General features: G+C 59.9%; 1 protein-coding gene across 1 annotated transcript; it reads left to right on the forward strand.

Annotated features, from left to right (window-relative positions):
* Window positions 1–3,403: 3,403 nt before the first annotated feature.
* LOC142823860 (uncharacterized) lies at window positions 3,404–4,956 on the forward strand. Its single transcript, XM_075915514.1, has 2 exons — window positions 3,404–4,144; window positions 4,340–4,956. The coding sequence occupies exons 1-2, from the start codon at window positions 3,595–3,597 to the stop codon at window positions 4,810–4,812; spliced, it is 1,023 nt and encodes a 340-aa protein (XP_075771629.1). The 5' UTR covers window positions 3,404–3,594; the 3' UTR covers window positions 4,813–4,956.
* Window positions 4,957–17,305: the final 12,349 nt, after the last annotated feature.

Consider the following 17,305-nt stretch of genomic DNA (forward strand, 5'->3'; position numbering starts at 1 on the left):
ATTCCCGGTGCCAGTCCGCCACCTAGTGGTCACCCATGCGAGTGGCGGTGGGGCCAGGTGATGCTCCAGACCCTTCCCCCAGTTGCTCCCTATTGCCCCGCTGCCTGCTCGCACTGCTCCTCCCCTGCTAGCAGCTTTGGCCCTGGCAGGAGCTTAGCTAGGAGCCACCCAGGGACAGCCGGCCCGCCCCAGGCGTGGCAGTGAATCAATGCCCCCCAGGGCTGGAGAAGAAGCCTCACCCTGCAATGGAGGCTCAGGCGACCCAGGTTCTTGTCCTAGCTTGGTCAGTTTCTGTGTGTGCATCACTGCCCGCTCCCTGCCTCAGTTTCCCCCACCCCTCCCTTGTGTATCGGGACCGGCTCTTGCCCTCTGCCTTTGTGCACCTGGTGCAGAGGGGCCTCTGGGTGCTACCATAATGCCCAGAATAGCAGATCCGTTGCCCAGGGTTGGGGGGGGTGTGTGCTGAGGGGACGACGGCGCGAGCGGGGGCCTGGTGGTTTTATTGTGTCCCTCTGCAGGGCAGGGGCTGGATATAGCTCCACCCGGCTTAGGGCACTCCCTCCGCTGTACATGGCTCCCCACCACCCCACAGTCTGCCTGCCCCATTCATGGGCATGGAAAAAGACCCGGCCAGTCTAACGAACCCCCGCGCCAGAGCAAGGCAAACCCGGCCCGCTCACAACCGACATTCCCGGCTTCCCTGCACCCTGCTCATGTGGCTTGTTGTATGACTTGCCCCCAATGGGTGCTCCCTCCCCGATCCGCCTCTCCCCGTGGATTCAGCCGCTTGTCTTGCCACGTCTGGGGAAATGCACTGTTGCCCCATGGGGGCAGGGGATAATGGAGGCACTTCCCAAAAATGCCTACCCTCTATGGTTGCTGGAGGAGGCTGGGGCAGGTGGCCAGAAAGGATCAGGATGGGGTTGGGTGGGGCTTGGCTCCATAGTGGGCGGGGGAAGGGGCGGGACTTCGGATGGAAGGGGCGGGGCTGGAGCTTTGCCTTCTCCAGCTGGGCCCTGAAGGGACTCCGCTGACGAATTAGCCAGTCTCCTGCACCGTTTGACATCTGGGCCTTATTTCTAACCAGCATTTGCCTGGCTTTGGTTCTTGCTCTGTCTTTCTCCCAGCCGCTAACCTTTGGACTCCGTTCCACCCCAGATGTAGCCGCATTTCAGACCTCTAGACTGGCTGGCACTCCCCTCAGCCTGGGAGCCCCAGGAATGAGCCGTCCAGGCCTGCCACTGCCCCCGTGACTTCCTTTGCGTGTTTGGAACATCTCAATTGCGCCTGGTCTCCACTCTCAGCTCAATTGCTTACGGCTCCATTAGCCACTATTGATTTACTATCCTTCCTGCTAATTGCAGCAGTAATTGCATCTGGCTTCCCTCCATCTCCCTCTCTGCATCTGGCCCTCCAGCACTTAAACTTGCATCATAATTCCAGCTCTGCCTGGACTGCATCAGCTTGCGGTTAAAGTGACACCGTCTCCGTTTCCCTCCCCCTCCCCGGAGTGCCTCCGCCGAGACAATCAGCGTCCAAAGCTAACTGCATTAAAATGGACGGTCAGTAGGTTTCAGAGTCAACACCACCATGAGTGGACCGGAGGGGCTGTCGTTTCAGGCACTGTGCAGGCTGCGTGACTCTTGAGGGCACTGTAACATCTGCCTGGCTCAGCGTGGCTGTGAGTTCAAATCCAGCTGTAGGAGGAAGTATCCTTATTGCACCCGGCTGCCTCTCTCCTGCAGGGGTCATAGTCTGGGGAGGTGTGACTGGAGCAGAGCCTGCAGAAGCAGCAGCACGGGGCCGTAGGCCAAGTGGGAGGGGTACATGTGGGAAGCGGCTTTCAAGCCGGCTCCCACGGAGCTGCCCGTCCCCTGCCTCGTGGTCAGATACACCTGGGCAGGGAGGACTCTGGGGGTGCTCTTAAACAGCTGTCCCCACAACACCAAGAGGTCGGGCCTCAGGCTGGAACTCCCCCAGCTCTGTGCATAGCTGCCTTGCACACCCGCCACGATTAGCTGCTCGGCAGCCGGGCGTTCCACATTAGAACGGATCCAACGCCAGGTAGAGTTTTGCTGGTTTCTCAGCTGCAGACGCAGGCCTCTCAGCCCTTCCCAGCCCCACTGAGAATGCCGCTCGGCCCTTCCTGCTTCTGAAGTCCAGCCCCGCCCCGGCCCTCCCACTTTGACTACAGCATGTAGTCAACCTGTGGAACTCCTTGCCAGAGGAGGCTGTGAAGGCTAGGTCTATAATAGAGTTTAAAGAGAAGCTAGATAATTTCACGGAGATTAGGTCCATAAAAGGCTATTAGCCAGGGGATAAAATGGTGTCCTTGGCCTCTGTTTGTCAGAGGCTGGAGAGGGATGGCAGGAGACAAATTGCTTGATCATTGTCTTCGGTCCACCCTCTCTGGGGCACCTGGTGCTGGCCACTGTCGGTAGACAGGATACTGGGCTAGATGAACCTTTGGTCTGACCCAGTACGGCCGTTCTTATGTTCTTATGTTATGTTCTTATGTTCCATTTGCTCTCAGCACTGTAGGGCTTAGGACACGATGGTGCCGAGGGCTGGCCTCTTACACCAAGCAGGGCTGGGCTTCTTTGCATGGGAGACCCACCAAGCGCGCAGCTCAGGAGGGGAAGGCGTTCTACCTTCTCTGGAGCCAGCTTCAACCCTCCGGGTCTGTTTCTGCTTGGTCCTGTCACTGGCTCCGGGTGTTTCCCAGGGGGGACGTTACTCCCCACGTGTGGGCGGCCCTGACATGCGTGGTGGCCAGGCCGCTGGGCAGGGTGGGCTCCAGGACCCCAGCACACGTCACGCTGGGTTGTAAAATCAAGTGATTCAAAGTGGCGACGGGGGAAGGGAGGAAAATGACTCTCCCTTGACTGCAACCAGATGTGAAACCCACGTCACTGTTAATGTCAGCCCCTGCTCATTTCGGGCCAGGCCAGAGGAGCTGTGTGACCAGGCAGGTCGGGGCAGAATGTGGCTGGGGTGGGCACGGGGGCGAGTGTGGGAGCCATGGCGGAGGTCAGGCCTTGTCCTTAGTCTGAGTAAGTCTGAGGGGCAGGGCCCTTGCAGCCAGACCTGCCTGCGCCCCAGATCTGCTGTCACGGAGGGCGAATCCCTTTCGCACCGCCAGCCACGCCCACGTGATCCGCGATCGAGTGTGAGAGGATTTACCCCTGGCTGCAAATCATCTGAGGGTATGTCTACACTAGAAAGTTAGTTCGAACTAACGGACGTTAGTTCGAACTAACTTTCCTATGCGCTACACTAGCGCTCCGTTAGTTCGAACTTAATTCGAACTAACGGAGCGCTTAGTTCGAACTAGGTAAACCTCATTTTACGAGGACTAACGCCTAGTTCGAACTAGCTAGTTCGAACTAAGGGCTGTGTAGCCCTTTAGTTCGAACTAGTGGGAGGCTAAGGCTTCCCAGGTTTCCCTGGTGGCCACTCTGGCCAACACCAGGGAAACTCTATTGCCCCCCTCCCGGCCCCGGAGCCCTTAAAGGGCCACGGGCTGGCTACTCACTTTGTGCCAGTTGCAAGGCTGCCAGCACCCGTGCCTGCACAGCCTGCACCTGCCACAGGATGAGCCAGCCATCCGAGGGCTCCCAGCCCTCCACTGCTCCCCACGACCAGCCTGGCGGCTCCCGGGAGCCTGCCCGGGGGCGCAAAAGGCGGGCGCCCGCCTGGTCAAGTGCGGAGATCGTGGACCTCATCGAGGTTTGGGGGGAAGCCTCAAATGTCCACGATCTCCGCACTAGCCACCGGAACGCGGCCGTCTATGGACGCATGGCTGCCAGCCTGGCCGCCAGGGGCCACCAGCGCAGCCGGGAGCAGGTGCGCTGCAAGATTAAAGACTTGCGGCAGTCCTACTCCCGGGCCTGCCTGCCAGGGGCTGACCCGGAGGCCTGCCCCCACTTCCATGCCCTGGACCGCATCCTGGGGCCTCATGCCGTCCCTGCCCCCCGGGACGTGATTGACCCCGGGGCAGAGGGACCGCTCCTGGACACCGAGGAGGAGGAAGAGGGCTCTGAGAGCCAGGAGCCTGCTGCCAGCCTTCCCAGGACCCGGGACCCCCGAGGCACCCCACAGAGCCGCTCGCCTGCATCATCAGAGGCCGGGGAGGCATCCACCTGTGAGTACCCTCGTGTTCCCCTTATGTGTACGGGGGGCTGGGGCGAGAGGGAGCCCCGGGACCGTGCGCCTGGGCCTTGCCCACTACGGAGCAGCAGCTGGGGATCCTGCAGGGGCCCTGGCCTTGCAGAGGGGAGCTGGGTTTCACACACCTGGGCCCCTGGGGTAATTGACCGCTGGTCTTCTTGCACCACAGCTGCAGCACCGGGGACTGCAGGGCGCACCACCCCGCCTGCAGCAGCCGCCCGCGCCCGGGCAAGCAGGACAGCCAGGAACCAGGAGGACTACCAGAGGCGGCATCTCCGGTTCCTGGACCGACAGCTCCGTCTCCAGGACCACTGGGTCCAGGAGGACCTCAGGCTGCGCCAGAGGAGTCTGGAGGCCCTGGAGGAGCAGGGCCGTGCCCTGCGAGGCCACCTCCAGAGCCTGCTAGACCGCTTTCCATTTCCTCCTCCCCCTGCTCCCCCTCTTGCTCCCCCTCTTGCTCCCCCTGCTCCCCCTCTTGCTCCCCCTCTTGCTCCCCCTGCTCCTCCTGCTCCTCCTGCTTCCGCTCCTGCTTCCTCCACACCCCCTGTCCTCTCTGCCCCCCCCTCCACAACCATTCCCCACCGACGCCCCCGGACCCGCAGTGTGGCGAGACGGGAGAGGCACCCAGACTCCCACCCCTGAGCTTTCCTTTCCCTTCCTCCCTTCCCTCCCCTCCCCTTCCAGCTCCCTCGTCCCAGGTTTCCCCCTCCCTTCTCCCACCTTCATTCCTCCCTCCCCCACCCCAGTTCTGTGAAATAAACAGACGTTTTTGTTGGAAAAACAGGTGTCTTTATTTGACAGTAGGTAGGGAGGGGAAAGGGGAAGGGGGGGGTAGGGTGGAAGAAGGCCCCGGTGGGGCATGCAGGGAGAGGTCAGTCCTCCTCCTCCTCCACCTGGAAGCTCTCCCGCAGGGCTTCCCGGATCCGGATGGCCCCCCGCTGGGCTTCCCGGACGGCGGCGGTGCGGGGCTGACCGTAGTGTCCAGCCATGCGGTCAGCCTCAGCCATCCAGGCTGGCAAGAAAGCCTCCCCCTTCCGCTCACACAAATTGTGGAGCACACAACATGCCGCCACCACGGGAGGGATGTTGTGCTCGGCCAGGTCCAGACGGGTGAGGAGGCATCGAAAGCGGGCTTTCAGTCGCCCGAAGGCCCCCTCCACCACGATGCGGGCCCTGCTCAGCCTGTTATTGAAGGCCTGGCGGGAGGGATTGAGGTGCCCCGTGTAGGGCTTCATGAGCCAGGGCTGCAGTGGGTAGGCGGCATCCCCCACCAGGCAGACGGGCATGTCCACGTCCCCGACCCTGATGTGGCGGTCGGGGAAGAAGGTCCCGTCCTGCAGCCGCTGGCACACGGAGGAGTTCCGGTACACCCGGGCGTCGTGTGCTTTGCCGGACCAGCCCACATTTATGTCCGTCAACTGTCCCCGGTGGTCACATACGGCCTGCAGGATGACGGAGAAGTACCCCTTTCGGTTCACGTACCAGGACGCCTGGTGTTCCGGGGCACGGATGGGGATGTGCGTCCCGTCGATGGCCCCCCCGCAGTTGGGGAAGCCGAGGGCGCCGAATCCCCGGATGACGGCATCCGGGTTGGCGAGGCGGACCACCCTGCGGAGCAGCACCCGGTTGATGGCCTTGACCACCTGCGGAGAGAGACACAGCAAAGCGTCAATCAGTGGGGCGCCCGGGTGGCTGGGAGCGTGCGTGCCCTGGCAGTGCCCCGCGCCCCACTGCCGGAAGCAACCCCCCTGGCGGCGTGTAGTACGGCCGGGACAGCCCGACCCCTCCGGTGCGGGGCGCTTTCGCCTCCTCCCGCCCCCCCCTTTGTCCCTGGGGCGGCCCATCCCCTCCTCGCAGCCCCCCTCCCCCCCGGCTCGGTGGCCGACGAGCGCCGTACCTGCATGAGCACTGCTCCGACAGTGGATCTCCCCACGCCGAACTGGTTCCCGACGGATCGGTAGCTGTCCGGCGTGGAGAGCTTCCAGAGGGCGATGGCCACCCGCTTCTGGAGGGGGATGGCGGGCCTCATGCGAGTGTCCCTTCTTTGCAGGGCAGGGGCGAGCCACTCGCAGAGCTCCAGGAAGGTGTCCCTCCTCATCCTAAAGTTCTGGGTCCACTGTCGGTCGTCCCAGCGCTCCAGGACGATGCGGTCCCACCAGTCGCTGCTGGTGTCCAGACGCCAGATGCGGCGGGGCACGCCGGTGCCGGGGCGCCGCCGCGGCTCCTCCACGGCCCCCAGGGCGGCCAGGCGGAGAGGCAGGGGGCTGACGTTCCCCAGGTGGTGCCAGGCAGCCTCGAGCCATTGCTGGCAGGCTTGCAGCAGCAAGTCCAGAACGTGCACCAGAAGGTGCAGGGCGAGCCGTGGCTCCATGTTGCCACCTGCGGCGGCCCCCCCGAAGGGAAGCACCGACACAGACGGGCACAGAGACCGACGCTTTGCTGTCCCTCGGCGAGGTTGGCAAGCAAGCAGGAAAAGCTGAGAACCGGCTGTCCAGGGGGGGTCCCTTTAAGCACGAGCCTCAGATAGCCTCAGACAGCAGCCACACAAAGCAACTGCTGACCTGATGCCCTGCCAGAACCGGTTTCAGCTGCCCTTAAATGCCCCCCTGCGTCCAATCAGTGTGGACGCGCTAGTTCGAACTAGCAAAACGCTAGTTCGAACTAGTTTTTAGTTCTAGATGCGCTAGTTCGAACTAGCTTAGTTCGAATTAACTAATTCGAACTAAGTTAGTTCGAACTAGCGCTGTAGTGTAGACGTACCCTGAGATTGGGGGCTAATCCCCTCACACCTCTGTCCAAGGCCGGTTTATCCAAGCTAATCCCATTACACCGCTGTCCCAGGCCAGTTTACCCAGGCTAAACCTCTCGCACCACAGTCCCAGGCCGGTTTTCCAGGGCTAATCCTCTCACACCGCCGTCCCAGGCCGGTTTACCAGGGCTAATCCTCTCACACCGCCGTCCCAGGCCGGTTTACCAGGGCTAATCCTCTCACACCGCCGTCCCAGGCCGGTTTACCCAGGCTAATCCCCTCACACCGCTGTCCCAGGCCGGTTTATCCAGGCTAATCCCCTCACACTGCCGTCCCAGGCCGGTTTACCCAGGCTAATCCCCTCACACCGCTGTCCCAGGCCAGTTTACCCAGGCTAATCCCCTCACACCGCTGTCCCAGGCCAGTTTACCCAGGCTAATCCCCTCACACTGCCGTCCCAGGCCGGTTTACCCAGGCTAATCCCCTCACACTACTGTCCCAGGCCGGTTTATCTGGGCTAATCCCCTCACACCGCCGTCCCAGGCCAGTTTACCCAGGCTAATCCCCTCACACCGCCGTCCCAGGCCGGTTTACACAGGGTAATCCCCTCACACCACGCCGTCCCAGGCCTATCTGGGCTAATCCGCTCACACCACTGTCCCAGGCCGGTTTATCTGGGCTAATCCCCTCACACCGCTGTCCCAGGCTGGTTTACCCGGGCTAATCCCCTCATACCGCTGTCCCAGGCTGGTTTACCAGGGCTAATCCCCTCACACTGCTGTCCCAGGCCAGTTTTCACGGGCTAATCCCCTCACACCGCTGTCCCAGGCTGGTTTACCAGAGCTAATCCCCTCACACTGCTGTCCCAGGCCCGTTTATCTGGGCTAATCCCCTCATGCTGCTTTCCTGTGCCGGTTTATTGGGACTAATCTGCTCGCCCTGTTTTCTCGGGACAGTTTATCCCAAACCAAGGGGCAGTCCCAGGTTATCTGAGACTGAGGGCTTACGGAGCAGGTCCATACAGCTCTGAGCGCCCCCCGCCCTCCCAGATCCATGTTCTGTGCCCATCAGATCTGGGGTGAGTGGGTGAGACCCCGGGGGGGCACCCCGACTCCCCCCCAAAGCCCTGAATTCACCATGCAGCCAGGTGGCTGCATGGGCCGAGAGGAGCAGACCCCGTTTATCCTGCCACGCCGTGGGCACTTCTGTGCCAGCCCAGCACCCCGGCACGGATGGCGCCGCTCACCCCCGGCCAGATGTAGCCTCCGGCCCTGGTTCCGACCCCTCATTTCCTCCCTAATTAATTGGGCACTTTGGCTAAAGAAGCTGCAACGGAACATTGCTTTTAGAGAAAAAGGCAGGTTTCCAGGGTAACCCTTTCCCTGCCTCTCTTGGAGGGAGCTGCCCTTGGGACCAGGAACGGCTGGGGGCAGGAGGGGAGAGGGAGAAGCCTTTGCCTCTAATTGGAGGTGGCGGCTGGGCTCAGAATCTGAGGATGATCTAGCCTAGGTTCAGGGATTTTCTAGTGATCTTGCACAAGGAAGGAGGACAGATCCCCTGGGATAGTGCTTAAGGATTTTTGCCTGCCGCGTACCTCAGTTTTCCCCACTGTACAATGGGCATAACATGTGTGACACCCCCCCCCCCACACACACACACACTCCACCCAGGGGAAACAGAGAGGGTTAATTGGTGGAAGGGGCTGGAGACCAGCAAAGCATTTTCTGGCCTAGACCCACTCAAAGGGTCTGGGGACAGGGGGCAGATGGGGAGCTGGAGGGGGTAGATGGGAAGCAGGAGGGGCAGATGGGGGCTGCCTACGGCCCCTGCAATGACATTGCATGAGTGCCTCCGGATCCCTGATGTAGCCAGACTGGGGGAGGAGCCTGGAACTGGGATGATGCCAAAATCAGACCTGGTGGGGGTGGAGTGGGGGGGCGTGTACTGGCAGCACCTTTCACTGCTTGGCATAGAGAGGAGCAGGCAGCCGACCCGCCAGTGCTGGCAGCTGGTGCATGGACTGCGTCTAACCCCGCTCGCCCTCCGGGGCACCCAGACCCATGAGGGGTCCCCCCCCACCTGTCACCGCGGCTGCTTCTGTCCGAGCAGCTCCGGCTAGAGCCGGCTCCCGGCATATGGGTCACACCCAGCCTCCCGCCTGCCTAGCGACTCCCCACGGCTGGCCCCACCACTCCTCCGGTCTCCCCACAATCATGTCCAGCCCCTCGTGCTGAGCGCATCCCGAGGTGACCCCCCCCCTCCCGAGCCTGTGCGCCCTGCGGCCACATCTCCAGGCCAGGAAGCCTTTCACTTCTGCAACTACTGCCCCAGACTCCTTGTTTCCTTCGGATGGCCCCCGGCTGATCTGCCCCATAGGCGTGGGGAGTAGGGGGTGTGGGTGCTGCAGCACCCTCAGGGTGTGCACCCAGCTCCCCCACACCTGGGGGCGGGCCCCACTACTGGCTCCTCCAGCGGCGCCCCAGGTCCTGGCCTCTGGGTGGCTCCTACAGAATCTTGCCAGCCCCATGTGCTTTGCCAGCCCACTGGGGCCATGGGCTTTATCAGGCCCCCCAGGGTCCAGCCCTCAGGGTTCTGTCACCCCCCGGTGGCCCTTGGGGTCCTGCTGGCCCTGCCATGGGCTCCTCAGCCCCCTGGCCTCCCCAGCCCCCCAGCTTGGGCCCCGAGGGCTGCCAGCTCTCCTGGATCGGTGCCACTTGCTCTCTCCGTCCGGGAGAGCTGACAACCCGATCTCAACAGGTCTAAGGAGAGGGATGCTCCCCCACCCCAAACCTGGTTCCAGCGCCAGTCCGCCCTGCCCAGCCCCCGTCTGCCTCCTGGGTGAACGGGGCGTCGCTTGCTTTGTGCAATTCCATGGGCAAGCAGCAAGTCGGTGCCTGCCCTCCTTGCTGGGGGGCGAACCTGGCTCCGCCTTTGGGCACAGTCTGTAAAGCGGCAATGACCCCGTCATGCCTCCTGTGGGGTGAATGCAGACATGTCACTCCCCAGCAATGTCAGCTTTCAGAAGGTCCCTGACTCAACACTGGTGCATGATCAGCTGACTCAGCATTGGTTCCTGACTCAGCATTGGTGGCATGATCAGCTGACTCAGCTGTTTGCTCTTGGGGGTTCACCCTCCCTTGTTCTGCTCCTGGGGTGTCTGAACTCATCACCCCCCCCCCCCCCACACACACACACACTTCCTCACGGGTACTAATGCAGACACTTGCCTGGCTCTCATACTAGGGGTTCACATTCCTGTCCTGGGTTCAGGGTCCTGCTTGGTCTGTGCTGCAGATGCACCATTGCATTCCAAATGGGTTGCACACACAGATGAGTGTGCAACACATGCACGTGCACTACGAGCGTGCATACATGGAGTAGGCGTGCAAGCACGCAGGTAAACATGCACACATGCATGCAATACAGACATGCACACGTGCAAACACACACCTGCAGGCAGCACAATGCTGCATGTAGTACAGGAAAGCCCGCAATCAGGTGTACAGGTCCACAGCAAGAGAGGCTTGCAATACAGACATGGATGAAATACAAACACATGCACACATCCATAAACACGTGTGCACAGATACTCATGCACTCAATATGGACACGTGTAGTACACACATTCACACAACCCATACACACATATACATGCAGCAATGCATGCTTGCAATACAAACATGCTTTAGTTAGTGCAATGCAAACATCCAAACACACATATAGGCAGGTCTGTGCAAATGTATGCCCTCCTATGTAAGGATGTGTGTGTTTGGGGCATGCATGAATTCTCATCCATAATTGTACACACACATCGCACATGTAAACACACACATGTACACTAATCTACACACACTAATCCAATTTAGCACAGTCAGCTAAAACAGTACTTCCTGCCCTGGGAAAAGGTGATGCAAGGCAGCATTTGAATCGCCAGTCCTCCTGCAGCAGGGAGTTCCACAGATTGCCCATGTGCCTGTGCTGTTTTCCAGCTCCAGTGAGTGCCCCCTGGCTCTCTTGTTGCAGGCAATGGTGCTGGTGAGACCCTGCCAATTTCTTGGAAGGGGCAGTGGTGGCCCGGCACGAGGGCTATTGAAGGACAGCCACCCCTCCCAGCCCTGCAGCCTGAAGCCACCTGTCACTGTCTGGGTGCCTGCCTTTCCCAGACTTTATAGAATCCTAGGGCTGGAAGAGACCTCAGAAGTCATCAAGTCCAGCCCCCTGCCCAAAGCAGGAGAAACCCCAACTCAATCAGCCTGGATGTATAAACCTCTAGGGATGGAGATTCCACTCCCTCCCTAGGGAACCCAGCCCAGAGCTTCCCCACCCGCCTAGGGAAAGAGATTTTTTCCTAATACCCAACCTAGACCTCCGCCCCCGCAAATTGAAACCATTGCTCCTCATTTTGCCTGAGAACAGCCTCTCTCCATCCTCTCTGGAACCTCCCTTCAGGTAGTTGAAGGCTGCTCTCAAATCCCCCCTCGCTCTTCGCTTCTGCAGACTAAACAGACCCAACTCCCTCGGCCTCTCCTCGTAGGCCATGTGCTCCAGCCTCCTCATCGTTTGGGTCGCCCTCCGTGGACCCTCTCCAATGCGTCCGCGTCCTTTCTGCAGCAGGAGGCCCAGAGCTGGGCACCACGCTCCAGATGTGGCCTCCCCAGCGCCGAGCTAAGGGGAGGTGTCACTTCCCTAGCTCTGCTGGCAACGCTCTCACCACTGCCCCCCAAAACGCCATCGGAATGCCAGGCGGCGTGTGTTTGACGCCGGCTCCATGGAGACGTGTGTGTGTGTGTGTGTGTGTGTGTGTGTGTGTGTGTGTGTGTGTGTGGGTGTGTGTGCCTGTCATCTTCCTCCCCCTCCTCCTCCCACTGCTGTGTCCTACTAAGAGAGCGCCCGGGGGACGGGGTGGGCTGTGCCCGGCCTGATCAGAAGGTAGAGCCAGGAGGTAGCGAGGAAGTTTGAGCATAGGGTACCCTACGCCCGGGCCTGCAGGCTCGCGGAAGGGCAGGCTCCCAGCCACCTCCTGCCGCCCATGTCTCGGAACCAGGCTCCTGAACCCCCTGGGCTTTGCTAGGGACACTGGAACAGCTTGCACATGGCTGTGCTGGGCGCCACTGAACCCAAGCGCAAACCCTGGGTCTGACGGAAACCTCTTCCCGCCAGAGGGCAGTGTGCAGCCCCACCCCTGCACCCCGAGGTCCAGCACCCTGCACACGGAGACTTCCACTCAGCTCGTGCCCCGCCCTGGTAGAGCAGCGCCGAGTCCCACGTGTGGCTGTGTGCATGGGGCTAGATCCGGTGTGTGGGGATAGCTAGCTAGCTAGACAGCTAGGGGGTGGCTGGAGGGATTCTGCCTGCTCTGTTTCACCCCACAGGAGGGAAGAGGACGTGGTTTCAATGGCTGGATGCTCACTCTCTGGGCAGGCGTCTGGTTCTGAGCCGGGGGGCGGGTTAAAAACAGCTGCCCCTTTCCCAGCAGTGGTGAGATGCTCTCGGGTCGGGGCGGAGGAGGCAGGTTGAGACAAGCGCACAGCTGCTCAGCTCGCGCCAGAGGCCTCGGAAATGACACGGCTGCTGGCTCGTGGGTGAGGTGCCGGAGCTGGGCGTGAAAGTTCAGTGTGTGAGTGTGAGTGTGCATGCAAGTGCATAGACATGTGGGAGTGTGCATGTCTGAGTGTGTGTGTGCATGAAGGTGCATAGATGTGTGCAAGTGTGCATGTGTGTGAGTGTGCATGCAGGTGCTTAGACATGTGCAAGTGGGCATGTCTGTGTGTGAGTGAGTGTGTGCATGCAGGTGAGTGTGCATGAGTGTGAATGTGCATGCAGGTGCATAGATGTGTGCGAGTATGTGTGTGAGCAAGTGTGCATGCAGGTGCACAGATGTGTGTGAGTGTGTATTTGTGTGAGTGTTGCTGCAGGTGCACAGATGTGTGCGAGTGCACGTGTGTGTGCGCGCAAGCATGCAGGTGCATAGACGTGCGCGAATGGGCATGTGTGAGTGTGAGTGTGCATGCAGGTGCATATGAGTGTGCATGTGTGTGAATGTGCATGCAGGTGCATAGACGTGTGCGAGTGTGCATGTGAGTGAGTGTGCCTGCAAGTGCACAGACGTGTGTGTGTGTGTGTGTGTGTGTATGAGTGAGTGTGCATGCAGGTGCATAGACGTGTGAGTGTGCACGTCTGTATATGTGAATATGTGTGCACATGCATGGGATTCTGCTTGGACTCCCCTGGTCCCAGAGTCCTGGCTCCCGCTTTCTGCCCACACCTCCCCCAGCTTTGGAGAGCCCTCCCCACAGAAACCCAGCTCTGCCCCTCCTGCTTTGGCTGCCCTATGCCAGGCAGCACCTTCCCCCATCCTCTGGGCACCCCAGTATCTGCCCAGTTCAGCTGGTTTAAGCGATCCACATGGACCTAGGACGTCACGTGAGGCTGCTGTGCCGCGCACACACAGGGGCTAAAGTAGACTCCCCACTTAGCCAAAGGCCCAGCCCCTTGCTCTTGAGAAGAATCCCCATCAGCTGCCAGTATGGGGTCTCTGACCCATGGAAGCACGTGCCTGCTCCCAGGTGGTAGAGGGGGCCGTGCGTGTTGATTGAAGGCCCGCTTGCCCTGGGCTGTAGCCCAAAAGGGGCACATTCAGGGTGTCGGATTCAGGCCCCTGGCTATTGGATAATTTTTAGGCAAATAAAGAAACTGATAAGGAGCTGGGGCAGGGGGCCAGTAGGGGAAGCGTGAGGGTCTCACCGCTGGGCGGGTGTGGTGGGAAAGAAGTCAGGAGACAGAAGCGGGATGTTTACTCTGAACCGCTCTAGTCTCTGAATTGGACCAGTCAGCAGCAAGTAGATTCCACCACTGGAAGGACCCTGTGTCTGCCAGCAGCGTGGGGGAGGGGGCACGAAAGGCTCAGCCCTGCACCACGGGAGTCGTCCGCGGCCCTGACAGCTTCAGGGTGTTGCATGTGGGAAGCCAGGAGAGGAAAGAAAGGGGCTTTTTCATGGTTCGGGTTTTTTAAACATTGCAGATTCAGGCTGGGGCTGTTCAGGCAGGCAGATAAGGATCAGGTAGGAAATACCAAAGCTGTGAAATCAGAACAGGCGGGGATTTCCAAAGCACTTTCTTTTTGTGAGTGCTGATTTCACTCAAATGCTTGAGTAGCCTTTGGGAGAAAAGCTCTCTTTGGTAAAGGGAGGGAGCATCACTATGACCTCATCTTTGGCTTTCACTGGGTTTGAGTTTCCAGTGAATTGACTCCTAGTTTACATTGTGGCACGTTTCCACTCAGTTACTCCTGGTTCACGCTGGTAAAAGGAGAACGTGGGAAGGCGGGGCACAGAGAAGGGGACAGGAACGGGGCTTGATGTAGGTAGTTACATGTGGCAAATGGGGAGCATCATATTTTCACCCCCACCCACCCCACAAGTGGGCGGCTGCTGCTGTTAAACGGGGTTTCACTTCAGAGGCCTTGTGGCTCAGTAGAGAGTGAAACCATATGTTGGGCCAGATATGTCAGCTGGTTTAAATCAGCCACTGTTAATGTCTCTGTTAATTGGGTCCAACAGGGGTGGAGAAACTAACGTACCAGTAGATGATGGATGGCTTTGTGCTCCCTGCTCCGGGAGGGGAGTGAGGCCTAGTGGTGACAGTGGAGTGGCTGGGAGCCAGGAGTCCTGGCTTCTGTTCCCAGCTCTAGATGGAGAATGGGATCTGAAGGGTGGGAGCAGAGAGGCTGAGAGCCAGGGACTCCCAAATTCTGTCCTCCACTCTGCCACGGGCAGGTCTGTTTCCCTTTAGTGCCTCAGTTTCCCCTCGCTGTAAATGAAATGATTGGCATGCTTCCTGTGGGGAGGGGGGGCGTGGAACATGCTGCTTAACTATTCAGAGCCTATAAACATCCAGCGTTGAGGCCCATTACACGAGGCCAGATTAACCTGCCCAGCCCTGGCTGATGGAAATTGTGGGGGGGGGGACGGAAGCTGTTGGCCCCCACCAGCCACAGGAGGAATGAGTTTCTGCCCTCTGCCCCAGTGGGGCTGCTGAGTCCAGGGCTTCTCTCTCAGCACCGAGAGGCAGGCTTGGGGCAGAGAGTTTGGGGGGTGACCTCTGCCCTCCCCCACTCGCCCAGCCCTGGCCTGTGAGCTCTGCCCTCCCCCACTCGCCCAGCCCTGGCCTGTGAGCTCTGCCCTCCCCCACTCGCCGGGCCCCGGCCTCTGACCTCTCCCCTCCCCGTCTGCTCCTTTCCAAGCTGATCAGTCCAGGCCTTTTGAATCTCTCCTCATATGGAGGCTGCTCCAGCCCCCCCCCCCCACTGGCCTGACCCTTCCTTGCCCAGTTTTCCATTCTGATCTCGGGGGGTGGGGGGGGGGGCGCTCGGACCCGCCGGCGGGATTCCAGGTGCGGGCGCATCGGAGACAGCCGAGGGACGGCTCTCCGGTCCTGCTGGTGCCAGCGTCTCTGTGCCAGGACCGCGGCTGAGTGCAGACCAGGCTCAAGGATCTGGCCCTGGAACGGGACCGTATTGAAGACCCCGCCCCTCCGTGCAGGAGGCCCCGAGGCTGGAGGAGCATCAGGAGCCGAATTCGCGGGACTCTGGGGCTGGCGGAGCTGAGGGCTCGGCCCTGGGCCCCCCGGCGGGAGGGTCGGCTCAAAGCCGGATGAGGCGGGGGGGGGGGAGGGGGGGTGCTGCTCTCTGCTCTTGGCAGCCCTCAGACTGTGTCAATGTTTTCTGTTGTTGTTTCAAGTCCTGCCTGCCACCCACTCCTCCCCCGGGGCTTTTCCAGAACCAGAACTCCGGGCATGTCCCCTCCCACAGAGCAAACTGCATCTCAGGCTCTTTTCCCTTTGATGCGAAGAGGAAACTCATGTATTTATTCATGGTCACTCTTCTAACCTTTGTTGGGCCTTGCTTTCTTCCAGCCAGAGCTGGTGCCTCAGTTTCCCCAACTGGCCAGCTCTGACCCTGGCCTTGGCGAGTCTCCCCAAGTGTTGTTTCCACTCCCGGCCTTCCTCAATATTGGTTGTGGGACCTCTGGGGCTGTCTCACTAGGAGTGTGTGGCCCCGAGAGCAGGAGGGCCCCAGGTCTGTGTGTACAGTGCCTAGCGCAATGGGGTGCCTGATCTCGGGCTCTGGGTGTCTGGGCAGCGTGCGGCATAACTAGGCCCCTGATCTCAGCTACCAATGTGTCTGCGCTGCACCCAGCATGACACCCCCTCTCCCTCCATCCGGTCTCAGATGGGGATTTTAGATGTTACCGTAAATCACCTAATAAATAGGACGCCTCTCCCTGGATCTCTCTCTTTTGCTGTAGGACCCACCGAATCCATGAAATCTGACTATAAACGTTGCCCGGAGCGGGTGGGAACAGCACACCAAGGCTGCAGATGCTGTGGCTGGGAATTTATCTGCAAATCAGGGCATGTGTTTGCCAACTCACCCTCTTCCCCCCCGGGGCTGAGCAGAGAGGTGCTCTCTGGATCCCTGTTTTACAGACTCCCCCACCCCCACGTGGATTAGCTGCCGCCGAGCCTAGTCCCGGGCCCTCTGGAGGTGCTGGCTCTGATCCGGTGGGCGGGGCTGGGGAAGGGGCGGGGACAGGCTGGCTCTGTGCCTCATGGCGCGGGAGGTCGGGGAACTGGATATGGAGCGTTTGGCGTTTTTGCGGAATTTGCTTTTAATAACCAGGCTGTGGAATATTGGCAGGACACGGGCTTAGAAAGGGGTGTGGAGCCAGGATCCTGGGCCAACTCCTCAGCTGGCGTAAATAGGTGTTAACCCAATCCAATGTTTCTCAACCTTTTTTTTTTAATAAAGAACCCCTTTTCCAAACAAACACACACACATTATAAGTAACCCCCGTACCTACAATTCCAGACACATCCATTTTTTTGGTACCATTGCAACACATTGGTTTAAACAACTTAATCGGAGCCGGGCGGGAGATGACATTTTTGGGTGTAAAAAGTACAAAAAGAAGAAAGCGCTGTCAAACTTAAAACCAAAATTCAGTTTTCTCCAAATTTAAGTTGGGTTGACGTACTCCCCCCCCCCCCCGACTTCTCTCAGGTGCCCCTAAGGGGACTCGTGAGGCTGGTTGAGAAACACTGAAGGCCCTTAATCCAGTCCAGAGGGGCAGGGGCTCTGGCCTGTGTTGCCAGGGGGTGACAGCCCTTTTCACCAGCTGGGTTTCCAACCCCACAGATCCGGCGGCGCCGGATTGTTCAACACCCACTGGGGCTCTGGGTTGTTGGTGAGGAGGAATCCGGGATGTACTCCAGGGTCCAGTTATTATGCCCCCAGCACAGAGAAGGTGGAGTCCAGAGGCTGCGAATTTTTCCCCTCACGCTCTTATATGGAAACCGAGAACTTGGGGGATCTAATGTTGAATACGC

Source organism: Pelodiscus sinensis, unplaced genomic scaffold (assembly GCF_049634645.1).
Source record: "Pelodiscus sinensis isolate JC-2024 unplaced genomic scaffold, ASM4963464v1 ctg34, whole genome shotgun sequence".
NCBI classification, from domain to species: domain Eukaryota; kingdom Metazoa; phylum Chordata; order Testudines; family Trionychidae; genus Pelodiscus; species Pelodiscus sinensis.